Below are 26055 nucleotides of genomic sequence, written 5' to 3'. Positions count from 1 at the left end.
AGTGTTCCAGTGCTGGGAAGAGAAGTCCTCATAACTTCGGGATGTGAAAACCAGCGGAAAATAAACATGGAGGCTGCTGAGTCCCCGGTGTTCCTCTTATAGCGGACGCATGGACTTAATTTGACTCACTCCCTCTGAGCTCCAGTGCTGGGGTAGCAGCACATACTGGAAGGAACTTAATTGTCTGGCATCAGGGCAGGAACTGGGGCGGGGGTGGGGGGGGGGGCGGCAGCTTTCTCCCAGACAAAAGTGCTAGCAGAGGTCATTGTTCCTCTGCTGAGACCTCCCTGAGCTGACTGACAGGTGCCATGTCTGAGTTTCCATCAACTTGGCTTACACTGTTTGTCTGGCCCTAGTGACTCCCTTAGACTCTGCCCCTCCCAATTTGCAGTCCCACCCAAGCTATTTGCAGTGGTCTTTCTATATGAATAGCCTGTCCTCATTCAGGCTTTAGCTTTTCCTAAAATCTCTTCAACAAGCAGCAGCTGGCCTCAGCATGCCTCATACCTCTCAATAAGAGGCCCCAGGCCCAACATAAGTAGCAGCCATCTGCAGATCGCTCTGTACCTCGTGCCAGGTGGCCCCAGGCAGGGCATAGGCCAGTGATGGTGAACCTTTTGAGCTCGGCATGTCAGCATTTTGAAAAGCTCTAACTTAACTCTGGTGCCGTGTCACATATAGAAATTTTTTGATCTTTGCAACCATAGTAAAACAAAGATTTATATTTTTGATATTTATTTTATATATTTAAATGCCATTTAACAAAGAAAAATCAACCAAAAGAATGAGTTGGGAGGGATATCTTGTGTCATAAGTTTGCCATCACTGGCATAGGCAGTAACTGACTTTGTACCTCTTGGGAGACCCAAGAGCCAATGCACATGACTTTGGAAGAACTGGAAGATAATGAAGATGAATTTAATGAGGAAGACCAACGAGCTATTGAAATGTACAGGCAGCAGAGACTGGCTGAGTGGGAAGCAACGAAAGCGAAGAACAAATTGGGAGAAGTTTTGGAAATCTCAGGAGAGGATTATGTTCAGAAAGTTACCAAAGCTGGAGAAGGCCTGTGGGTGATCTTGCACCTTTACAAACAAGGGGTTGATTCGCCTCTGTGCCCTGATAAGTCAGCACTTCAGTGGACTTAGCAGGAAGTTTCCTGAGGTCAAATTTATCAAAGCCATTTCCACAACCTGCATACCCAATTATCCTGGAAGGAGTCTGCCCACAATATTTGCTTACCTTGAAGGTGATATCAAGGCTCAATTTATTGGACCTCTGGTGTTTGGTGGCATGAACCTGACAATAGATGAGTTAGAGCGGAAATTACCTGAGTCTGGAATAACCAAGACAGACCTGGAGGAAAACCTTAAAAAACCAATTGAAGACGCATTGCTGTGCTTGGTGTGGGGGCTCGGTCCCCTTGAAGAAGAGCAGCGATTTACAGGATGCGTAAGGCCGAGGCCGCCAAAATGTGCTGAACTTAATGTGACAAATTGTCTGGATTTTTTAAAAAAGAAAAAATAGGACTAAATCCTTTGGTTTTTAGCCTTTTATAGTTATGTTTTATATCTCATAGATCTCAGAAACAATCATTGCTGCAAAACCTATTAAATTTCTTGGAACTCTTTTTTAAAATATGTTTTTATTGATTTCAGAGAGGAAGAGAGAGGGAATCATTGATCGGCTGCTTCCTGCACGCGCCTAGCAGGGATCAAGCCTGCAACCCTGGCATGAGCCTTGACCAGGAATGGAACTGTGATCTCCTGGTTTAACCACTGAGTCACACCGGCAGGGCTAGAACTCTTTTTTTCCCTTTTATTTTATTTTTTTTAAAGAAACTTTGTGTCCTCACTTGCCACTCTTTTAAAAAATATATATATTTTATTGATTTTTTACAGAGAGAGATAGAGAGTTAGAAACATTAATGAGAGAGAAACATCGATCAGCTGCCTCTTGCACACCCCCTACTGGGGATGTGCCCGCAACCAAGGCACATACCCTTGACCGGAATCGAACCTGGGACCCTTCAGTCCGCAAGCCGACGCTCCATTCACTGAGCCAAACCGGATAGGGCCCTTTTATTTTATTTTTTTGTTTTATTTTATTTTTAATTTATTGTTTGCTCTTCTCTTTGCTCTTCTTTGGAACTCTCTTTTAAATTTAAAACATTTCCTTTTTTAAAAAACCAGCTATTGGTATGGCAAAAACAAAAATTAAAAGAATGAAGTTAGGAATATTAAATTGGAGGAATTGAGGGATTTTCATAGGAGTATGGTTGATAGCATAAAGTATCAAGCAGGCTGCTTTGTAGAAATAGATGATTCTATACTTTATTTGGAAATGCACAGGACTTAGAAGGGCCAAGATAATCTTGAAGAACAAATCTGGAGGACTTTGATTTCATGACTAAGTAATTAAGCAAGTATATTAAGACAGAATTGACTTGGTGTAAGGGCAGGTAAGTCGATCAATGGAACAGAATAGAGGATTGAGACCTAGATAACTTCATGTCTATATGAAAAAAAAAAGAAAAAAACTCACACCATATGCAAAAATTAATTTGAGCCTTAGCTGGTTTGGCTCAGTGGATGGAGTGATGGCCCATGGACTGAAGGAGCCCAGTTGGATTCCAGTCAAGGGCATGTACTTTGGTTGCAAGCAATCCCGGGCCCTGGTCGGGTGTGTGTGTGGGCGGCAAACCGATTGATATGTCTCACATCCATGTTTCTCTGTCTATCCCTTCCTCCCACTCTCTCTAAAAAAAAAAAAAAAAAAAAAAAAAAAAAAAAAAAAAAATCAATGGAAAAAATATCCTCAGGGGAGGATTAACAAAAAAAAAAATTTAATTTGAGATGGATCATAGACTTAAGGGTGACGCTAAAACTATAAGCTTCTAGAAGACAGGAGGAAAATCTTCATGGTCTTGGGGTGGGCAAAGCTTAAAAACATGACACAAAAAACACTAACCATAAAATAAAAATTTCCACAAGTTGAACATCATCAAAATAAAAAATTTCCACTCATCTAAAGATATTAAGGTGAAAAGGAAAGCCACGACTGGGAGAAGATATTCTGAATATACATACCTGGCAAACAACTCCTATCCAGATAGAAAGAACTCCTACACATCAAGTAACTCAGTTTATAAAATGGACTCTCAGAGGAGTGTCTGTGAACAGGCATTTCACAGACGAAGATATTCAAATGGTCAATCAGCACATGAAAAGGTGCTCAACATCACTACGCACCAAAGGCATGCAAATATCATCACACGGAGGTATCACTGCATACCCACCAAGGTAAAGGCAAAGGCCTGACAAGACCAAGTTGTAAGGGTATGAAGCGACTGCCACCCTCATACACGGCTGGTGGAATATAAAGTGGTACTGCTACTTTGGCAAAAACTGAAAGTACAGATTATCTAAAAAATTTTTTAGAGAATCCCATATAAAACCCAATGGATAGAACTAAAGCTATACTCAGAAAATATTCTAGCCATTGATGTTTTTATTACCAAAAACACTGAAAATAAATTATATATTTAATTCAGTAACCTATTAAACTAATAATAATAAAACCAGAGTAAGTTGAAATTAAAGTAGAAAACAAAAAGGTAAAAGAATTAACTAGAGAAGATGTTATTTCTTTGAAGATATGAATAAAATAGAGCAACTAATAGGTTTAGAACAGCGGTTCTCAACCTGTGGGTCGTGACCCCTTTGGGGGTCTCACAGGGGTCGCCTAAGACCATCGGGAAAACACATATATAATTACATATTGTTTTGTGATTAATCACTATGCTTTAATTATGTTCAATTTGTAACAATGAAATTGGGGGTCACCACAACATGAGGAACTGTATTAAATGGTCGCGGCATTAGGAAGGTTGAGAACCACTGGTTTAGAAAATATGTAGGTTTCATCCGTGGTTCTTGTGATTTTTTTTGCTTTAAAGTTTGGTGCTGTGCATGGTCGCACTCATAGGTGGAATCTAAGTAACAAAATAAACTGATGAATGGAGTGGATCCAGATTCAAGCATGGAACAGAGTTCGGAATCTCAGAGGGAAGGCGGGGTGGGTGAGTGGGTGGGAGGTAATCAACCGAAGACCTTGAATGCATATATGCGTGGCCCATGGACACAGAAAACAGGGTGCTGGAGGCCTGGGGCGGGCGGGGGCGGGCTGGAGGGGGTCAATGGGAAAAGGGGGGACATATGTAATACTTTCAACAATAAAGAATTATTTAAAAAGTAAAGTTTGGGGAGAGAACCAAGATGGCGGCATAGGTTAATGCCGGAGTTTGCTGCTTTGAACAACTACTTCAAAAGTGAAACCAAAAAACCGAAGGGACATCACCCAGAACCACAGGAACGCTGGCTGAGTGGAAGTCCTACAACTAGGAGGAAAGAGAAACGCATACGGACACTCAGAAGAGGCGCAGTGCTGAAGTCAAATTCTGACGTGCGGAGCGCGCGGAGCGGGCTGGAGGAGGAGGGCGCGGTTGGCGTTTTCAATCGGGAGGGAGTCACAGACTCTGAGCTCCAGATACAGGCGAGTCTTTAGGGACCCAGCCTCAAACGGGAGAAGCGGGACTGTCTGGCTTCGGTCAGAGCGAGTGCAGCTTTCTCTCCGAGCTTTGCAGCGGGTGCTGGGACTCAGAGAGGCAGAGCCCCTGGGGACAGGACTGAGAGCCGCCATTACTGCTCTCTCCGGCCCACCCTGTGAATCCCGTGCGACCCGCCCCGCCCAAGCCCTGCACAGAGGCATTTGCCGGATAGCCTCAGGCAAATGCCAGATTAGCACCTCCCTAGAGGAGAGAAGTTCTCTCACTGCTGACACAGCTGATTCTCATAGCCACTTGGCCTGGAGGTCAAACCCTCCCTGTAATTAGCTACAACAATCAAGATTTAATTATAAGACTGCGAACAAAGACCACTAGGGGGTGCACCAAGAAAGCATAACAAAATGCGGAGACAAAGAAACAGGACAAAATTGTCAATGGAAGATATAGAGTTCAGAACCACACTTTTAAGGTCTCTCAAGAACTGTTTAGAAGCCGCCGATAAACTTAATGAGATCTACAAGAAAACTAATGAGACCCTCGATCTTATATTGGGGAACCAACTAGAAATTAAGCATACACTGACTGAAATAAAGAATAATTTACAGACTCCCGACAGCAGACCAGAGGAGCGCAAGAATCAAGTCAATGATTTGAAATGCGAGGAAGCAAAAAACACCCAACCGGAAAAGCAAAATGAAAAAAGAATCCAAAAATGCGAGGATAGTGTAAGGAGCCTCTGGGACAGCTTCAAGCGTACCAACATCAGAATTATAGGGGTGCCAGAAGATGAGAGAGAGCAAGATATTGAAAACCTATTTGAAGAAATCATGACAGAAAACTTCCCCCACCTGGTGAAAGAAATGGACTTACAGGTCCAAGAAGCGCGGAGAACCCCAAACAAAAGGAATCCAAAGAGGACCACACCAAGACACATCATCATTAAAATGCCAAGAGCAAAAGACAAGGAGAGAATCTTACAAGCAGCAAGAGAAAGACACTCAGTTACCTACAAGGGAGTACATACGACTGTCAGCTGATTTTTCAACAGAAACTTTGCAGGCCAGAAGGGAGTGGCAAGAAATATTCAAAGTGATGAATACCAAGAACCTACAACCAAGATTACTTTATCCAGCAAAGCTATCATTCAGAATTGAAGGTCAGATAAAGAGCTTCACAGATAAGGAAAAGCTAAAGGAGTTCATCACCACCAAACCAGGATTATATGAAATGCTGAAAGGTATCCTTTAAGAAGAGGAAGAGGAAGAAAAAGGTAAAGATACAAATTATGAACAACAAATATGCATCTATCAACAAGTGAATCTAAGAATCAAGTGAATAAATAATCTGATGAACAGAATGAACTGTTGATTATAATAGAATCAGGGACATAGAAAGGGAATGGACTGACTATTCTTGGGGGGGAAAGGGGTGTGGGAGATGCGGGAAGAGACTGGACAAAAATCGTGCACCTATGGATGAGGACAGTGGGTGGGGAGTGAGGGCGGAGGGTGGGGCAGGAACTGGGAGGAGGGGAGTTATGGGGGGGGGGAAAAAAAGAGGAACAAATGTAATAATCTGAACAATAAAGATTTAATTAAAAAAAATAAAAAAAAAGATTTAATTAAAAAAAAATAAAAAGTAAAGTTTGGTGCTGTGTTCAACAAAACATAATCACGTCATTTAGTGAGGGTTTCATTCATTTATTACTTCTTTTTTAAAGCCTGTTGACCATCGATATCAATAAGGATATCACCTTCCCTCTGAGATTCTGCACTCTGTTCCATGCTTGAATCTGGATCCACTCCATTCATCAGTTTATTTTGTTACTTAGATTCCACCTATGAGTGCGACCATGCACAGCACCAAACTTTAAAGCAAAAAAATCACAAGAACCACGGATGAAACCTACATATTTTCTAAACCAGTGGTTCTCAACCTTCCTAATGCCGCGACCCTTTAATACAGTTCCTCATGTTGTGGTGACCCCCAATTTCATTGTTACAAATTGAACATAATTAAAGCATAGTGATTAATCACAAAACAATATCAATAAGGATATCGATGGTCAACAGGTGTTTTTTTTTTGTTTGTTTTTTTAAAATTATAAAACACACACACCGTTTTAAAACGTTGGAAAGGCGAAGTTTAAGAACTATGGTTTCGGCTGCCCTGTGTGAGCAGGTAGCCGGTGCCCGGCCTGCAGTTCATTTCAGGCGCTCGGGGCTCCTGCCAGGTCAGCGCTGTCCTGTCTTGGCGATGACGGTGCCGGCTGCCCGCTGGGATGCGCCCTGAGCTCAGGGCTGACCCAAGACCACCAGGTCCGGCAGGTGAGCAGCCCCGAGGCGGCAGGGGGGACGGCCCCGCCGCAGGTGCACAGGCTCTGGGTGTCGGGAGCCTGGGCCCGAGGCGCGGGCCCGTTAGGCCTGCAGGACGCACTGGCGGTGCAGGGCCGAGGCCAGCGGGCGAGCTGACCCTCCTTTTGGGGCGCAGCGGGGCGGCCAGGTGCGGCGGGCCGGGCCGGGCCGGGCCGGGGCGGGGGCCGGGGCCGGGCCGGGGCCGAGGCCGGACCGGCGGGCGCAGCGCCCCCTGGGCGTGCAGGTTGCTGGGTGGCGAGGGGCGCGCGCGGGCTGCGGGGACGCGCGGGCGGCGAGGCCTGCGCGCCAGTCTGCGGGAGCCATGCGGCCGACCAGGAGGAGCGCGTCCTCCGAGCCGCGCGGGCAGAAGCGGCCCGGGGTCTCCCGGGCTCCCGCCGCCGCCGCCGCCTCGGCTCCCGGCAACACCCGCGCCCCGCGCCCCGCGGGCCAAGCCGGCGGCCGGAGCCGGGCGGCGAAGCAGCGGCCGAGGCCGTCGTCGCCGCGGGCCCAGGAGGCGGGCCCCGGGGAGCCTCCGCCAGAGCCGGCGCTGCCGCCGCCCCCGATCCCGGCGACTCCGACGTCCTCGGTGGCCACGCTGGACCTGGGCGACCAGCGGGAGCGCTGGGAGACGTTCCAGAAGCGGCAGCGGCTCACCTTCGAGGGCGCCGCTAAGCTCCTGCTGGACACCTTGTGAGTGCGGCGGAGGGGGCGGGGGAGGAGGCCTGGGGCTGCGGGGCCGGGGGGCCGGGGGGCCGGGGGGGCCCGGGGGGCGGGAGGGCGCGGGGCCGGGGGTCGGGGCTGCGGGGCGGGCGTGCGGCTGCGGTTGGGGCAGGTCTCCGGGTCTGCGTCGCACCCGTGGTGTGACCGCCGCGCCCTCGGGGCACCGGGCTCGGTCCTCATCCTCAGGGCCGCGCCGCTCGCCGTCAGGGGTGCGCGGCCTTCCTGGGCCGGGGCTTCTCCCCTCGGCCCCGAGCCGGGACGCGCGGCGCAGCGGGGCCGGGTCTTCCCGGGGGGCCAGGGAGCTGGGGCGCCGGCGGCGGTGCCGGGAGGAGGCTGGCCCGGGCTCTCTCACGCGGGCCGCTGTGTGCGCGCAGGTGTTGGGGAGAGGCGGCGGGAAAGGAGGGTGGGAAAAGCCCAGCACAAGTTCTCAACTAACGGGTGCGGAATCCCGTTTTTGTTCCAGGCGCTCGCTGCGAGGGAGCGGGTGGCGGGCGGGGGTTCTGCCCCGAGAGGAGCGCGGGAGGCGCTGCGGGGCCTCAGGGGCGCGGGCGCGGGCGGTGCGAGGGCTTTTGTGCGCCTTCCCCGCTGCCGCCCGCCCCGCAGAGCTCGGAGGCTGCGGGCAGAGCCCCGCTCCTCGAGGCGGAGGAGGACCGGGCCGCGCTGTTGGGGGAGCGGGCGGGGGTCGGGGGGACTAGTGATGTGTCTCCGGCGCGGCCGCCGGTTTTTCTCCAATCGCGACAGCGCCCAGACCCCTGCCCTGGGGCCCGGTTGTACTTCCGAGAAGGATTTTAGCACCTTAATACCTCTCCTTGTCGGTTATTTATGAATTAAAAAGATCAAAACCCTAGAAAAACACTATTGGCAACGGCCCGGCCCGAGGATTATTCCTGAGTAAGAGTGTTCCTTGTCTTTGTTCCAGAAGAAATTCGCTTCGTGAGAACGAGTCTTCCCAGAGACGGACTATTTGGTTTTGTGTGCTTCACTTTTTGTCGTTTTGGACTGAATATTATTTTACTTACAAGAAACCAAAACTCACCATATTAGCTAACATGCGAAAGGAATGTACAGTTCTGCACTGTTTTTGTCAAAATATTGTATAAAAAAAAGTCTGCAGGAATATATAGCAAATAGTTAACTGGATTCCTGTGGGTGTTAGGATTATAGGAATGTTTCATTTTTATTGTTATCAAGGGCTGTAACGTTTGAACTTTTTTTAAAAAAAATAGATTTTGTTGATTTTTTTTACAGAGAGGAAGGGAGAGCAATAGTTAGAAACATCAATGAGAGAGAAACATCAATCAGCTGCCTCCTGCACACCCCGCAATGGGGATGTGCCTGCAACCCAGGTACATGCCCTTGGCCGGAATCGAACCTGGGACCCTTCAGTCCGCAGGCCGATGCTCTATCCACTGGGCCAAACCGGTTAGGGCACGTTTGAACTTTTTACAGTAAGCATTAACTGTATATGCAGAAAAAATTTAAATACATCAAATTAACTCATTCAACTTGTAAAGAAACATGATAAAGCATTCGGTCTTTAAAATTCTTTAAAAATTATAGTTGACACAATATATTAGGTTCAGGTGTACAACATAGTGATTCGATATTTATATACTTTATGGTGTGATCACTACAAGTCTAATAATGTTGTCACCCTACAAAGTTATTGTGCTGTTATTCCCTGTGCTGTACCTTAAATCCCCATGGCTTATCTTATAACTGAAAGGTAGTACCTTTTATTCCTCTTCACTTTTTAAAAAATATATTTTTATTGATTTCAGAGCGGAAGGGAGGGGGTGATAGAAACATCGATGATGTGAGAGAATCATTGATTGGCTGCCTCCTGCATGCTGGCAACCTGGGCATGTGCCCTGACGGGGAATCGAACCATGACCTCCTGGTTCATAGGTACCGGTGCTCCACCACTGGGCCATGCTGGCCTTCACTTTTTTTAAAAAAATTATTATTTTTAATCTTTATTGTTGAAAATACTATGTATGTCTCCTTCCCCTCCCCCATTGGCTCCCTCCCGCCTGACCCATTGTGTCCATGGGTCATGCATACATGCATATAAGAACCTTGGTTGATACTCTCTCACCCTCCCACCCTCTCCCTTCACCTTTTTTAGCCATTCCCTAATAACCAAATAAATGCAGATTAAAACTGCAAGCTGTTTTTTCCTGTATTTATTGCTTGAAAAGGTACAGTGAGATGTTTTCCCATTCATTACTGATAAGACTGTCCAGTTCTAGAAAGCAATTTGATGATATTTACCAAATCCTAGTGATGTTCAATTAAGGGCCTGGATAAATATATTAAGTTTTAAAAGGATTAAAATTATATGTAATGTGTATGTATAGCTTTGTAAAAAGTCATATGTATGAAAATACTGGAGGAGAATATAGCAAAATGGTAAGAGCTGTTGTTACTTTTTCAGAAGGCTTTTTTCTGAACCCTCAGACTCAGTTGGGTCTCATTGTCTTTCTTTTCCACAGCAGCCTGTACCACCTTTATCACAATCATTTCAATCCCCAACCTTTTTTTATTTGGGTAATTTGTTTGGTGGCCACTTAAGGTCAGTAAGGCCAGGAACCATATCTGCTGTATCTTGTTTACTGCTCTCTTTCCACTGCAGTGCACTTGGTTGGTAAAAATTTTGACATAAATAAAAATGTTTGAGTGGTGGGATTAGAATTCCCACCCCTAACCCCACCTGCCCTTGTCCCAAAATTTTTGGAATGCTTTCTTTTTTTAAAAAAAAAAAATTTTTTTATTGATTTCAGAGAGGAAGGAAGAGGGAGAGAGAGAGAGAGAAACATCCATGATGAGAGAGAATCATGGATCGGCTGCCCCCACTGGGGATCGAGCCCACAACCCGGGCATGTGCCCTTGACCGGAATCGAACCTGGGCCATTTCAGTTCGAAGGCCGACGCTCTATCCACTTAGCCAAACTGGCTAGTGCTGGAATGCTTTCTTTTGCATTTTTTTTTTCATATGTGTCCTTTTCTTTTGCATTTTTAATTTTTATTTATTTCAGAGAAGAAGGGAGAGGGAGAGAGGGATAGAAACCTCAGTGATGAGAGAGAATCATTGGTCAGCTGCCTCCTGCACACCCCACACTGGGGATCGAACCCGCAACCTGGGCATGTGCCCTGACTGGGAACCGAACCGGGAATTGAACCGTAACCTCATGGCTCATAGGCTAACGCTTAACCGCTGAGCTACGCTGGCCGGGCTCATCTAGGGTTGTTATGGTTTCCTGACTTACCTTTAAGTCTTTCATCCATTTTGAGTTTATTCTTGGGCACGGTGTCAGTTGGTGGTCTAGTTTCGTTGTTGTTGTTGTTTGTTTTTTGCATATGTCTGTCCCAGTTTTCCCAACACCGTTTATTGAAGAGACTGTCTTAACCCCGTTGTATGCTCTTGCCTCCTTTGTCAAATATTAATTGAGTGTAATGGCTTGGGTCGATTTCTGGGCTCTGTGGTCTGTTCCATTGGTCTATATGCCTGTTCTTGTGCCAGTACCAGTTAGTTTTGATTATGATGGCTTTGTAGTATAACTTGAAATCTGGTATTGTGATTCCTCCAACTTTGTTTTTCTTTCTCAAGATTGCTGCAGCTACTCAGGGTCTTTTTTGATTTCATATAAATTTTTAAAGTATTTCTTCTAGATCTGTGAAATATGCTGTTGGTATTTTAAAAGGCACTGCATTTAATCTATAGATTGTTTTGGGTAGTATGGACATTTTAATGCTATTGATTCTACCAATCCATGAATACGGTATATTCTTCTACTTGTTTGTATTTCTTTTTTCAATGTCCTGCAGTTTCCTGAATACAGGTCTTTTGCCTCCTTGGTTAAGTTTATCCCTAAGTATTTTAATTTTTTTATTGTAATGGTAAATGGGATTGCTTGTTTAGTTTCTCTGAGTATTCATTATTGGTGTATAAAAAAGTCATAGATATTTGGGTGTTGATTTTGTATCCTGCTACATTGCCAAATTCACTTACTAAACCTAGGAGATTTTTTGTGGAGTCTTTAGGATTTTCTATGTACAATATCATATCATCTGTGAATAATGACAGTTTTACTTCCTCCTTTCCAATTTGGATGCTTTTTATTTCTTCTTCTTGTCTGATTGCTGTGGCTGGGACTTCCAGTGCTATGTTGAAAAAGAGTGGTGGAAACGGACATCCTCGTCTTGTTCCTGTTCTTAGGGGAAATGGTTTCATTTTTTGCCCACTGAGTATGATGTTGGCTATAGGTTTGTCATATATGGCCTTTATCATGTTGAGATATGCTCCCTCTATCCCACTTTGCTGAGAGTTTCTATCAAAAATGGTGTTGGATTTTGTTGAATGCTTTTTCTGCGTCTATTGATATGATCATGTGATTTCTGTCTTTCAGTTTGTTTATGTGATGTATCATGTTATTGATTTGCGAATATTGTACCAGCCTTGCATCCCTGGAATGAATCGTACTTGGTCATCTTTTAATATATTTCTGGATCCGATTTGCTAATATTTTGTGGAGGATTTTAGCATCTATGTTCATCAGGTATATTGGCCAGTAATTTTTCTTTGTAGTGTCTTTATCTGGTTTTGGAATGAGGATAATGCTGGCTCATAAAAAGAGCTAGGAAGTGTTCCTTCTTCTTGGATTTTTTAGAATAGTTTGAGGAAGATATGTGTTAGTTGTTCTGTGAATGTTTGGTAAAACACCCCCATGAAGTTGTTGAGACCCGGGCTTTTATTTACCAGGAGTTTTTTGATTACTGCTTCAGCTTCATCAGTGGTTATTGGCCTATTCAGGTTTTCTGATTCTACCTGATTGATTCAGTTTTGGGAGATTGCGTTTTTCTGGGAATTTGTCCATTTCATCCACATTGCTCAGCTTTGTTGGCACATAGTTGTTCATAGTATTTCCTTAAAATCCTTTGTATTTCTGTGGTGTCAGTGGTTACTTTCCACTTTCATTTCTGATTTTATTTATTTTGGTCCTCTCTCTTTGTTTCTTGATGAATCTAGCTAATGGTTCATCAATTTTGTTTATCCTTTCAAAGAATCAGCTCTTGGTTTCATTGCTTTTTGTATTTTTTTTTTTTTTTTTTAGTCTCTGTCATTTATTTCTGTTCTCATCTTTATTATTTCCTTTTTTCTACTTACTCTGGGCTTTTCTTGTTGTTCTCTTTCTGGTTCTTTAAGTTGTAGTGTTAAACAGTTTATTGGTAATTTTTCTTGTATTTTGAGGTATACTGTAGTGCTATGAACTTCCCTCTCAGGACTGCTTTTGCTGTGTCCCAGAGATTTTGGGTTGTTATGTGTTCATTTTTGTTTCTTCCCAGGAAGTTTTTTATTTTTTTCTTGATCTCAGTGGTAACCTTCATTGTTTAATAACATACTACTTAGCCTCCATGTGCTTGAATGTTTTGGGAGTTTTTATTGTAGTTGTTTTCTAATTTCATTCCACTGGGATCTGAGAAGATGCTTGATATAATTTCAATCTTCTTGAACTTGTCGATATTTGTTTTGTGTCCTAACATGTGGTCTGTCTTTGTGAATGATCCGTGTGCCCTTGAGAAGAACGTATATTCTGCAGTTTTGGGGTGAAATGTTCTAAAAATGTCAATTAAATCCATCTGATCCAGTGTGTCCTTTAGAGTCACTGTTTCCTTGTTAAGTTTTTGCCTGGGAGACCTATCCAGTGAAATCAGAGGGTTGTTAGAGTTCCCTACTATGACTGTACTGTTGTTGATCTCTCCCTTAAAGTCCTCTAGAAATTTTGTTATATATTTAGGTGCTCCTATATTGAGTGCACATATGTTTACCATGGCTATATCCTGTTGTTGAATCCATCCCTTTAGTATTATGTAGTAACCTTTGTTGTCTCTTGTGATGGCCTTCATTTTGAAGTCTATTTTGTCAGATATGGGTATTGCTACTCCAGCTTTTTTTCTTTTCCATTTTTTTCCATCCCTTCACTCTCATCCTGTGTGTGTCTTTTGTTCTGAGGTGGGTCTCTTAGAGATAGCATATAGTTGGGTAATGTTTTTTGTAACCATTTAGCTACCCTAAATCTTTGATGGGAGCATTTAAACCACTTACATTTAAGGTTATTGTTGATAGGTACTTGCCATTTTAATTCTGTATGCCCAGGTTTCTCTCTGTGTGTCTTCTTCTCATTACAGCAGTCCTGTTAGCATTTCTTGTAATGCTGGCTTGGTGGTGATGTACTCCTTTAGCCTTCTTTTGTCCAGGAAGCTGTTTATTTCACCGTCTATTTTTTTTAAAAATATATTTTATTGATTTTTTACAGAGAGGAAGGGAGAGAGATAGAGAGTCAGAAACATCGATGAGAGAGAAACATCGACCAGCCACCTCCTGCACATCCCCCACCGGGGATGTGCCCGCAACCCAGGTACATGCCCTTGACCGGAATCGAACCTGGGACCTTTCAGTCCGCAGGCCGACGCTCTATCCACTGAGCCAAACCGGTTTCGGCCCACCGTCTATTTTGAATGTGCACTTGAATTACTATAGCCTTGCTGGATATAGTAATCTTGGTCTCAGATCCTTGCTTTCCATTACCTTGAGTACATCATGCCATTCCCTTCTAGCCTGTAGAGTTTCTGATAAGAAATCAGGTGTCAGCCTTATGTGAGCTCCTTTGTAAGTAATAGTTTGTTTTTCTCTTGCTGCCTTTAAGATTCTCTTTGTCATTAATTTTGGCATTTTAATTATGATGTGTCTGGGCATGGGCCTGTTTGGGTTCTTCTTACTTGGGATTCTCTGTGCCTCCTGGACTTTTGTGACTTTTCCCTTTACCAGGTTATGGAAGTTTTCTACCATTATTTCTTCAAACACGTTCTCTATCTCTTTCTCCTTTTCTGCCTCTTCTGGCACACCTGCTATTCTAATATTGTTTTGTTTCACATTGTCCCTCAGCTCCCTTAAGCTGTCCCCTGTTTTTTAATTGCTTTTTTCTTTTTGGTTCTCTGATTGAGTGAGTTTTTTTCAACCTTGTCATCTAATTCACTGATTCAGTCCTCAGCTTCCCCTAATCTGCTGTGTATTCCTTCCAATGCGTTCTTTGTTTGTGCTATGTCCTCCTTTATTTCTGTTTTCATAGTTACTATATCTTTTCTCATGCTGTTGATCATCTTTACCATCATTATTCTGAACTCTATATCAGATAAATTTCTTATCTCTGCCTCATTTATTTCTTCTGGATAATTCTCTAGTTCTTTCATTTGTGGGTTGTTTTTTTATCTCCTCATTTTGGCTGCCTTTTTGGGTTTGTGACTCTGTATTGGGTAGCTCTGCTGCGCCTCAGAAATTCTTATCTTTCTGATTTTCTGTTTTATGTAGCGAATACCAGGGCCTGGTGAAACACACAGGAGGCTGCCACTGTGGAGCAGTTCGCTTTGAAGTTTGGGCCTCGGCAGACTTGCACATCTTCGACTGCAAGTGAGTGCTTTCTCTTCCCAAGTTGGCTTAAGAGGACTTCGAGTTAAAACACAGTGCTTCAGCTTCTCCCGGGGAATTGGGGTATAGGTGAAGCAACATACAGTTGATAATTGTTGGAGTCAGGTGATATGTGTATAAGGGTTCATTGTTCTATTCTTTTTCCTGTTGTGTGTACTAGAAGTTTTTTTTTTTTTAATTTAAAACTTTGTTTTTAATCCTCACCTAGGGTATGTTAATTGATTTTTAGAGAAGAGAACCATTGATGTGAGAGAGAAACATAGATGGGCTGCCTCCCATAGGAGCCCCTACCAGGGATTGAACCTGCAACGCAGGTATGTGCCTTGCCTGGGAATTAAACCCATGACCTTCCAGTGTCCGGGACAATGCTCCAGCCAACTAAGCCACACTGGCCGGAGCTAGAAGTTTCGTTTGCTCTTTTTGTTGTTGTTGCTGTTGTTAATCCTCACTTGAGGAAATTTTTCCATTGATTTTTAGAGAGAGTGGAAGGGAGGGGGAGAGACAGAAAACATCGATATAAGAGAGGCACATTGGTTGGTTGCCTCCCTTGCACACCCTGATCAGGGCCAGGGATCGAGCCTGCAACCTAGGTATGTTCCCTTGACTGGAATCAAACCCAGGACCCTTTAATCTGCAGGCCAGCGTTTTATCCGCTGAGCCAAACCAGCTAGGGCTAGAAGTTTTTAATAATAATTTTTTTAAAAAAGATGGAGGCTAAAAATAACTGAGTCTGCTCTGTATGTGAGTGTGTGTGCATGAATGAGAGAGAGAGAGAGAGAGAGAGAGAGAGAGAGAGAGAGAGGTAAATAGCACTTCTGTAGAGAGAGAGGGCACTTCTACAGCACCACTCAGGTGACACAGAGCAGGGTCCTCTGGCTTTGCCCGGCAGAGTCAGCCCCCAGACTGGCGGGTGGGGAGTGGTAGCTGGAAGTGGGTCAGTCTGGGCACTGAACGAATGCCATGGGCAGAGTCTTCAGAGTTGGGGGAGGTGGAGGGCAAGGGAGAGGGGGGTGTGCACACTGTGCTGGGCCCTCTCGCTGGGCTCTTCCAGGTGGAGGGCCTGCTTTTTAGCACAGTCCCTGGCCTTGTGACAGAGCAAGGACAGGCTCAGTGTTTGGACCTTTTGTCCTTAGGTGGTCCCTGAGTTATATGAGAAAAAATATCATGGAACTGACCAGGCGACTAACAGTGGAGTCCAGACTGAAGAAGCACCATGGCTTCTATACCAGAGTATTAGAGGCTCTTCTTAATGAGGATTCTGTACTAAATTAGAACTTTTTTAAAAAGGTGTACTGAAAAGAGAGGGCTTAGATTTAGTTCCACAGATGGTCACCCGAGGGCCTGTTTTACTTGGAACTGGGCTTACTGTGATATGCAAATGAGCAAAGAGGGACACGTAACCTTTCTTGTCCATTTTGGTGTGGCTCTCCCAGAGGTAGAAGATTATAGCTATGCCTGGGATCAGTGTGTCTAGAACAGCCGTGGGCAAACTACATCCCGCAGGCCGGATCTGGCCCGTTTGAAATGAATAAAACTATTGAAAAAAAAGACCGTACCCTTTTATGTAATGATGTTTACTTTGAATTTATATTAGTTCACACAAACACTCCATCCATGCTTTTGTTCCGGCCCTCCGGTCCAGTTTAAGAACCCATTGTGGCCCTCGAGTCAAAAAGTTTGCCCACCCCTGGCCTAGAACCAACAGCTTCCTGCCCTGTAGTGAAGTGGGGGTGGTAACAGACACGGGGTTCTCTTGGTGAGGGTCTTCCAAGGGATGCGTGGTCCCCACTGCTGAGGGTGGGGCCTGCGGGCAGAGACCCAGGCGGCCAGTTTCGCTGCCGGAGCACCCCCTTCCTGGGAGAGTGCTGGCAGAGGCCTTACTCCTGGGGTCAGCCAGCTCTCAGATCGTATCAGGTTGGGCCCCTTGGCACTCAGAGGGTGGGGAGGGCTGTTCATAATCTGGGACTTGCTCTTTCTTTCTGTAGCTGCAGTGTTTGTAAGAAGAAGCAGAACAGACACTTCATTGTTCCTGCTTCTCGCTTCAAGCTCCTGAAGGTTAGTGCTAAGAGCAGGGCTGACGATGCAGAGCCCACTGGCAGCACCCCGGCTGACTGGCAGCACCCCGTAGCGTTCGAGGGGACAGGAGCGCAGCACGGCGCCTCTGGGCGGTCCCTTCCCTGGTCACCCAGGCTTCATGTGTATTTGTAAAGGTTTTGTTATGTTTTCCTTTATATTTTGGATGCTTATGTGATATTACTGAGGAAACATTTTCAAATAAATAAGATCATCCGAATCCTATCAACTAAAGGTAATCACTGAATATGTTGGTGTATATCTTTGTGCATGATTTTCTACGCAGATAAATACATCTGAATATGTATTTCGTCTTTTATCAAAGTAGGATTTTACCTTCCTTTCTGTTTTATAACCGACTTTAGCATTTCCCAGTGAAAAATATATGATATAAGATTTTTAAACTTTATGACTGTGGGGAGTTTTTTGTTCTTGGGCAGCATCTGAAAGGAGGGACATGCATGTACACCGTGCAGTCTTCCCCGCTGCCCCTCTCGTCCTCCGGCTCCAGTCCCTGGGCTCTTGTCCTGTTCTGCGTTTGCAGCCCAGGGAGACTAGTGAACAAGTGCATGGGTCTCTGCCTTTCTGGGCAGAGAGGGACTTACTACCAGTACTTCGGGCTGATTTGTCTCCTATTGTTTGCCAGCCTCCGGTCCTCATGCGTGTGGTGGGGGCGGTGGGACAGGGGGCAGCGGACCTGTCTCTCTTTCCCGGAGGTCCCAAGGACTGCCCGTCCCCTCAGAGCCCCATGGCTGCGGCCCAGGTCGCCTTTGCTCCTGGCATCCAGGGCAGATGGTGTTTGAAGACACCAGCGGGTGCAGCCGGGGCTGTGGGTCTTGGACTCACACTTTTTCTTCTGGGGCCTATCAAGGCGTTCTTCTCGTGCTCTAGAGCGCCATCCTCTTCTTTGGCTCCAGTCTGTTGAAGGAGCAAGTTTCTGCTTATTTTTTTGTATTTATTCTTTTTAATTTAAAAAAAGTTTTATTGATTGATTTTTAGAGAGAGAGAGACATCTATTTGTTGTTCCACTTATCTATGCACTCGTGGGTTTCATGGCTTGATTCTCACAGGTGCCCTGACCCAGGGGTCGAGCCCACATCCCGGTGCACCCGGACAACCTCTAACCAACCGAGCCACCAGCCAGGGCTTATTCATTCATTTTAAATTGACACATAACATTATATTAGGTTCAGATACGCAGTGGAGAGATTCATTATATGTACATATTGTGTGTTTTTTAAAAAAGTAAGTACAACCTTACTCATTCAGCAAGTATTTATGGGACACCTGCTGCGGGCAGGCACTGCTCCACGGAAGCCCAGCCGTTGGCAGGACAGACAGGTCCGTCTCGGAGCTGACAGTCTGTAGAGGGGACACAGAAGAACTAAGTAAGGAGAAGTCCGATCGTGCTGTGCAAAGAGGGGAAATAGAGCAACACGCAGATGACCGCTGGGGGCTGGAGTAGATTGGTTAGGAAAGGTCCCTCCGGTGCTCAGCTCTCAGTGGTGAAGGTGGGGTGCGTGGGTGGAGGAGCTCCCCAGCAAAGAGGGAATATAGTGCAGGGGGCTCCCGAGCACAGCCGTGGCATGCCTGAGGAGCGGACCAGCCGTTGTGACCGCAGAAGGTCAGTGAGGTGGAGGCGAAAGGGTAGACTAGGGCGGGGTTGGCGAGAGCAACAGCAGGAGGGGGTAGCTTTTACTCTCTGTGTGTGTGAAGTTTGCGGAGGGGCGTAAGCAGGGCAGTGACAAGACCTGCTTCAGTGTTTTAAAAGCTCACTTTGGCTGTTGTGTGGAGAGTGGCTTGTAAGGAGGCAGGTGCAGACGGGGATAGCTAAGAGGTTGTCGAGGCGGGTCAGGTGAGAGATGATGGGAGCTTGGATTCAGACGGTAGTCATGGAGATGGAAAGAAAATAGATAACTGGAGATGTGGTTTTCTTCCTCATTGATTCTAGAGAGAGGAGTGGGAAGAGAGAGAAACATGGATGTGAGAGAGAAACATCGATTGGTTGCCTCTTTCTGTGCGTCCCTTAACTGGGAATTGAACCCACAACCTGGATATGTGCCCTGACTGGGAATTGAACCCACAACCCTTTGGTGCACGGGATGATGCTCTAACCTCTGGCCAGGGCTGGAGATATGTTTTGAATAGGTAATTGAACAGGTGTCTCAGAGCAGTGGTTCTCGCACCACAGTGTGCACGGTCACTTACAGGGCATGCTAAACAGGTGGCCGAGCCCCACTCCTGGTCCGTGGGTCGTGGGACGGGAGTGAGAGTTTACATTTCTATGTGTTCATGTGATGCTCTTGGTGAGGACCACGCTCTGAGAGCTGCTGTTGTAGAGAAGGGTGCACAGAACTCTGTAAAGGATCGGGCGTGAAGAGGAGGAAGAGAGCAAAGTTACGTCCACAGTGTTGGGCCTAACCAACGAGGCGAACAGAGATGCAGATCCTGGGCGAGAAGCCAGTGAGATGCTGGAAGCAAGAGTTCTTTTTTGAAAAAGTTGGATTGAAGTTATCTTTTGGACACTCATGCAGAGATAGGAAGTGGGCCGCTGGAGGGGAGTCTGGGGTTGTGGGGAGAGAGCAGAGCTGTGGCTGCCGATTTGACAGTGGTTGGCATATGAGACTGGGCGAGGCCAGCTGGGTAGAGGGTGTAGCCAAAGAAGGGAGAGGGCCGAGGACAGCTCCTGGGCTCGCCAGCATTTATCGAGCCCGAGGAGGATGGCCAGCGGGGAGGGGAGAGACAGGAGTGTGGGTGTCCTCAGAGACACAAACTTTAAATGGAAGGCGTGGTACTGAGGCCAGTAGAAGAGCAAGTTAAAAATCCAGGGGTTAAGAGAAGTGCCCATTAGATTAGTCAGGATGCTGCCCTTGGTGAGTGTGATTGGGCCTGAGACAAGTGATGACAGGCTGTGCGCTCAGTGGGAGGGGGCTGTGGTCAGGCTGGTGGGCGCACGGGATCGCGCGGGAGTGAGGATCGGAGGTCACCGGTGCGGGGGGTGTGAGGCAGCTCCCCACTCTGGGGAATTTCTCGGGAAAGTGTGTAATCAGATCACTCTGGCTGGTTTGGGACCACTTGGCTGTTGCTCTTTGCAGCTTCTCTGTGGTGAAGTGGCCGCAGGGTGAGGAGAGGCCCCTGAGGGAACTGTTTTTTGTTTTTTGGTTTTTTTTTGTTTTTTTATTATTAGTTAAGGTATTACAAATGTGTCCTCATCCCCCCCATTAACCCCCAACCTCCCCCCCCCCACACTCATGCTCCCATCCCCCCGTTGTCCATGTCCATTGGTTTGGCTTATATACATGTATACAAGTCCTTCGTTTGATCTCTTCCCCTTACCCCTGCCCTCCCCTACTTTCCCTCTGAGGATTGATAGCCTGATCGCTGTTTCTCAGTCTTTGGATCTGTCCCTGTTCATCCGTCTATGTTGTTCTCTATAATCCACAAATGAGTGAGATCATGTGGTATTTTTCCTTCATTGACTGGCTTATTTCACTTAGCATGATGCTCTCCAGTTCCATCCATGCCGTTGCAAATGGTAAGAGTTCCTTCCTTTTTAGAGCAGCATAGTATTCCATCGTGTAGATGTACCACAGTTTTCTAATCCATTCATCTACTGATGGGCACGTAGGCTGTTTCCAGATCTTAGCTATGGTGAATTGTGCTGCTATGAACATAGGGGTGCATATATCCTTTCTGATTGGCGTTTCTGGTTTCTTGGGATATATTCCTAGTAGTGGGATCACTGGGTCAAATGGGAGTTCCATTTTTAGTCCTCTGAGGTAGCTCCATACTGTTCTCCACAGTGGCTGCACCAGTCTGCGTTCCCACCAGCAGTGCAGAAGGGTTCCTTTTTCTCCACATCCTCTCCAACACTTGTTCTTTGTTGATTTGTTGATGATAGCCTTTCTGACAGGTGTGAGATGATAACGCATTGTCGTTTTGATTTGCATCTCGTATAATTAGTGACTTTGAGCAGGTTTTCATATGTCTTTCGGCCTTCTGTATGTCCTCTTTCGAAAAGTGTCTATCTAGGTCCATTGCCCATTTTTTTATTGGATTGTTTATCTTCCTTTTGTTAAGTTTCATGAGATCCCTGTAAATGTTGGAAATTAAACCCTTATCAGTGGTATCATTGGCAAATATGTTCTTCCATGTAGTGGGTCTTCTTGTTGTTTTGTTGATGGTTTCCTTTGCTTTGCAAAAGCTTTTTATTTTGATGTAGTCCCATTTGTTTATTTTCTCTTTAGTTTCCATTGCCCTAGGAGCATTATCAGAGAAGAAATTCCTTCGGCATGTTTGCGATTTCGCTGCCTATGGACTCCTCTAGTATTTTTATGGTTCCCTGTCTGACGTTTAAGTCTTTTATCCATTTTGAGTTTATTTTTGTGTATGGTGTGAGTTGGTGGTCTAGTTTCATCCTTTTGCATGTATCTGTCCAATTTTCCCAACACCATTTATTGAAGAGACTGTCTTGACTCCATTGTATGCTCTTGCCCCCTTTGTCAAATATTAATTGGGCATAGTGGTTTGGGTCGATTTCTGGGGTCTCTATTCTATTCCATTGATCTATATGTCTGTTCTTGTGCCAGTACCAAGCTGTTTTAAGAACAGTGGCTTTGTAATACAGTTTGATATCTGGTATTGAGGGAACTGTTTTTATAGTAAACACAGAGCTCGAAGGTGTTCTGGTGGCTGGGGAAGAAGCGTAAGAAAACCTTCACCCCAACCCACACACACACACACACACACACACACACACACCCTCCACCCCAACCCCCCCCCCCACACACAAACCCTCCACCCCAACCCACAGACACACACACACACACACAAACCCTCCACCCCAACCCACAGACACACACACACACAACCCTCCACCCCAACCCACAGACACACACACACACACACACACACACAGAAACCCTCCACCCCAACCCACAGACACACACACACACACACACACACACAGAAACCCTCCACCCCAACCCCCCCCCCACAGAAACCCTCCACCCCAACCCACACACACACACACACACACACACACACACAAACCCTCCACCCCAACCCACAGACACATACACACACATACACAGAAACCCTCCACCCCCAACCCACAGACATACGCACACAAACGCATACACAGAAATCCTCCACCCCAACCCACAGACACACACACACACGCGCACACACAGAAATCCTCCACCCCAACACACACACACACACACACACACACACAGAAATCCTCCACCCCAACCCACAGACAGGCACACACACACACACACAGAAACCCTCCACCCCAACCCACACCCACACTCCCCCCCGACACACACACACACACACAGAGAAACCCTCCACCCCAACCCACACCCACACTCCCCCCCCCCCCCCGACACACACAGCGGCACAAGTATGTATATCCTTTTTAAAAAAATAGTAATGGTAGTCTAGTACACACATTGTTATACTCTTTGCCTTTTCACTAACTTTGTGACCTTAGAGAAGATTCCGTATTAGTATTTGTAACTTTTGGAAAGCTGCAGAGGATTCCATTTTATGTGTCCATAGTTGCTTTAACTAGCCTTCTGTTGGACATTTTCAGTTTGTCCAGTCTTCAGCCTGTACAGACAGTGCTGTAATATCCATGTACATGTGTCCTTGGAAACATGGGATTCTAATTGTGGGATACATTTCTAGACGTGGAGTTGCTGTGTCAAAGGATTGTTCATTTAAAATTTTGATGTCAGAACCTATCAGTGTATATTCTCACAACTGGCCCATTGAGTGATGTTCCTCCACATCTCCTCAGTACTGTGTTAAACTGCTTTTATATTTTGCCCACCTGACAGTGAAAAATATCTTATCGCAGTTCATGAGTGTAAACATTTCACAGGTTAAAGACCTATTTGTTTATTTTTTTCTTAATTTTTATTTATTGATTAGAGAGAGAAGAAGGGGGGGAGGAGAAACATCAACTTCTTGTCCCATTTATTTATGTGTTTGTTGGTTCATCTTGTAGGTGCCCTGACTGGGTATCAAACCCTCATCCTTACATTTTGGGTCAATGCTCTAACCAACTGAGCTACCCGCCAGGCCTGTTTTTTCTTGTCACTGTTTGTTCATGTTCTTTGTCCAATTTCTCATTTGTTATTGTCCATTTGGGAAATTAGTCTTTTGTCTCTAATGTCACGCAAATACTCCTTTCTTAGTTTGTTCTTCACAACTGCAGTTGACTGTTTTCTCAAGACCTTCAGCAGCACTGTTGGGGGACATGGAGAGCCAGTCCCTAGCGCGGGCTGTCTACTCACTCGGGCCTGGAAAGCAGGCGTTTTCCCGCCCTCATGTCGACAGGGCTGTCTGGCCGTGAACAGGGCCACTGTGAGGCTGAGTTGCTCTGTGTGCAGTTGACCTGCGAGAAGGCATGAGCTGTCCTTTCTCCAGCACAGGCCCATCTACACGAGTCTCCTGGCTGTGCAGGTGGTTCCCTGGGGGATCGGACGTGTCCTCATCATCCCGAGGGCCCTGCAGAGGGGCTCCCTAACCCGCTGAGCCTTTTCGAAGATAGATTTTTTAGGTGAGAAATAACATCTCTGTGGAAGGGGACACCTGTCTGTCTGTTTTCCCTTAGGGAGCGGAGAGCATCACCACGTACACGTTCAACACTCACAAGGCGCAGCATACCTTCTGCAAGAGATGTGGGGTGCAGAGCTTCTACACCCCCCGCTCCAACCCCGGCGGCTTCGGTGAGTAACGGGAGCGGCACAGCTCGGTGGACACCCAGTCACTGGGCTGCTCGGGGCAGATCTGGTTAGCAAGGGGGGCACTGCGTGCTCGGCTTGCCCCTGCGTGGCGAGACCCTCCCGCATGCCTGTTTCAGAGGAACGACACTGGGACGGAAGCCTGGCTCTGGTCGGTCAGATGCCAGCCCCGTCCTGACCTCATCCTGGTGCTGCCAGCGCTGCCTCACGGGGCTGGCACTGAGGGAAGCGAGCAGGGGAGAGATGGGGGGCCTGTGGGAAGGGGGGTAACAATGGTGGTTACAGGGATAAGGAAGCAAGATCGAAGAGCATTGATAATGCCCTTCAAACTTTTTGGTCCAAAACAGAAACAGGAGAACCCCCCAAAGTCCCTCTTCCGGTCCTACTTGATCTGGAGGCGGAAACGGCCTTTAGACGGTTGTTCGGAATGGCGGCCCTTGCCATGTGAATTGAAGCAGCGGCGGGGACGTCCCTGAGGCATCTCGTTCCCGTGGAGGCGCAGCCCCCAGGACTGGGGCAGCTGGGCCGTGTCCTTGCCTCGCGGTGGGAGGGCAAGGCACCACCTTGCTCTTCTGCGCATTTCCCAGAGCAGCTGCTGCTCGTTCCCATGCGTCACATGGTGGCGCCTTTTCCCTACCGCGAAGCACAGGAAGGCTTTGGACAGTGTCAGCTCCTGTACAGATGGGGTGGCATTTAATGCTTAGAAGCCACCTGGCTCGGCCAGAAAAGGCCTGTGAATTCTGCAGACTGTCAGTCAGAGATGGGTCCAGGCGGAGCCTTTCTGCTCTGTACTCAGCCGGTCCTGACGGACTGCCAGCCGTGGCCTCCCCTGGCTGAGGAAGGCTGATCCCGTCTCAGAGACAAGCAAAGTGAGCAGGATCCTGTAGGCTCACATGCCCAGTGATGCTCGCAGGTGTGGGTTTGTCCAAGAGCCAGTAGAGCACCTGGTCTCACTCATACTGGGGACCCCTTTCTCTGTGCCACTTCCCCCCAGGAATCGCCCCACACTGTCTGGATGAGGGCACTGTGCGGAGTATGGTCATCGAGGAATTCAATGGCAGCGATTGGGAGAAGGCCATGAAGGAGCACAAGACCATCAAGAACATGTCTAAAGAGTGAGCGCCCGCTCTCTCCCTTTCTGGAAAGGAGGAATGATGGGGCCAGCAGCATGGCTGCCCCCCTCTGCACTCGGTGGTGCCGGCGAGCGTGGCTGCCCCAGGCTGCCGGGCTCAGGCCGGCCACCAGCTCCAGCTCTGCCCTTGACTCCAGCTACATTTCCTTAGGCAGCTCTTTGTCCTCCATCAGCCTGGACTTCGATGTAGACTAGTTGACATCCTCTTTCTCTTCCCAACTTTTGTGTGATCTTTTAGAAAAATAAATATTTTAATATTAAAGCAGTTACAGTGATTTATAATTTTCTTTGTCCTTTGATTTTGCTTCTGATTATAAGTCTTTTACCTCCTTGGTTAAGTTTATTCCTAAGTCTCTTAATTTTTTTGTTGCAAAGGTAAGTGGGATTGTTTGTTTAGTTTCTTTTCTGAGAATTCATTATTGGTGTATAAAACAACCATAGACTTTTGGGTGTTGTTTTTGTATCCTGCTACATCGCCAATTTCATTTATTAAATCTAGTAGTTTTTTGGTGGAGTCTTTAGGATTTTCTATGTATAATATCATATCATCTGCGAATAATGAGAGTTACTTCCTCCTTTCCAATTTGGATGACTTTTAATTCTTCTTGTCTGGTTGCTGTGGCTGCGACTTCCAGTACCGTGTTGAATAAGAGTGGTGAAAGTGGACATCCCTGTCTTGTTCCTGTTCTTAGGGAAAATTGTTTTAGTTTTTGCCCACTGAGTATGATGTTGGCTATAGGTTTGTCATATATGGCCTTTATCATGTTGAGATATGCTCCCTCTATTCCCACTTTGCTGAGAGTTTTTATAAAAATGGGTGTTGGATTTTGTCGAATGCTTTTTCTGCATCTATTGATATGATCATGTGATTTTTGTCTTTCAGTTTGTTTATGTGATGTATCACGTTTATTGATTTGTGAATATTATACCAGCCTTGCATCCCTGGAATGAATCCTACTTGGTCATGG

General features: G+C 46.3%; 1 protein-coding gene and 1 pseudogene across 2 annotated transcripts; both read left to right on the top strand.

The window, feature by feature from the left end:
- The first annotated feature begins 881 nt into the window (after positions 1–881).
- LOC308532588 (phosducin-like protein 3) lies at positions 882–7038 on the top strand (annotated as a pseudogene). Its single transcript has 2 exons — positions 882–1404; positions 6895–7038. The product of its transcript is annotated as a phosducin-like protein 3 (transcript).
- A 176-nt stretch (positions 7039–7214) lies between these two features.
- CENPV (centromere protein V) lies at positions 7215–25362 on the top strand. Its single transcript, XM_081110799.1, has 5 exons — positions 7215–7611; positions 15011–15109; positions 17113–17182; positions 23826–23940; positions 24950–25362. Exons 1-5 carry the CDS (start codon positions 7244–7246, stop codon positions 25072–25074), a joined length of 777 nt encoding a protein of 258 aa, XP_080966925.1. The 5' UTR covers positions 7215–7243; the 3' UTR covers positions 25075–25362.
- Positions 25363–26055: the final 693 nt, after the last annotated feature.

Source organism: Myotis nattereri, assembly GCF_964212035.1.
Source record: "Myotis nattereri genome assembly, chromosome: 16".
In the NCBI taxonomy this organism is placed as follows: domain Eukaryota; kingdom Metazoa; phylum Chordata; class Mammalia; order Chiroptera; family Vespertilionidae; genus Myotis; species Myotis nattereri.
Note: the sequence above shows the minus strand (reverse complement) of the source record. Positions and strands in the feature narration are given on the sequence as shown.

Bases quoted from the DNA above. Each gene is read 5' to 3' on its own strand.
- CENPV (XM_081110799.1), top strand. From the start codon at position 7,244: ATGCGGCCGACCAGGAGGAGCGCGTCCTCCGAGCCGCGCGGGCAGAAG. The intron at 15,110-17,112 runs GTGAGTGCTTTC...TTCTTTCTGTAG, and splicing joins TTGCACATCTTCGACTGCAA to CTGCAGTGTTTGTAAGAAGA. The intron at 17,183-23,825 runs GTTAGTGCTAAG...GTTTTCCCTTAG, and splicing joins CTCGCTTCAAGCTCCTGAAG to GGAGCGGAGAGCATCACCAC.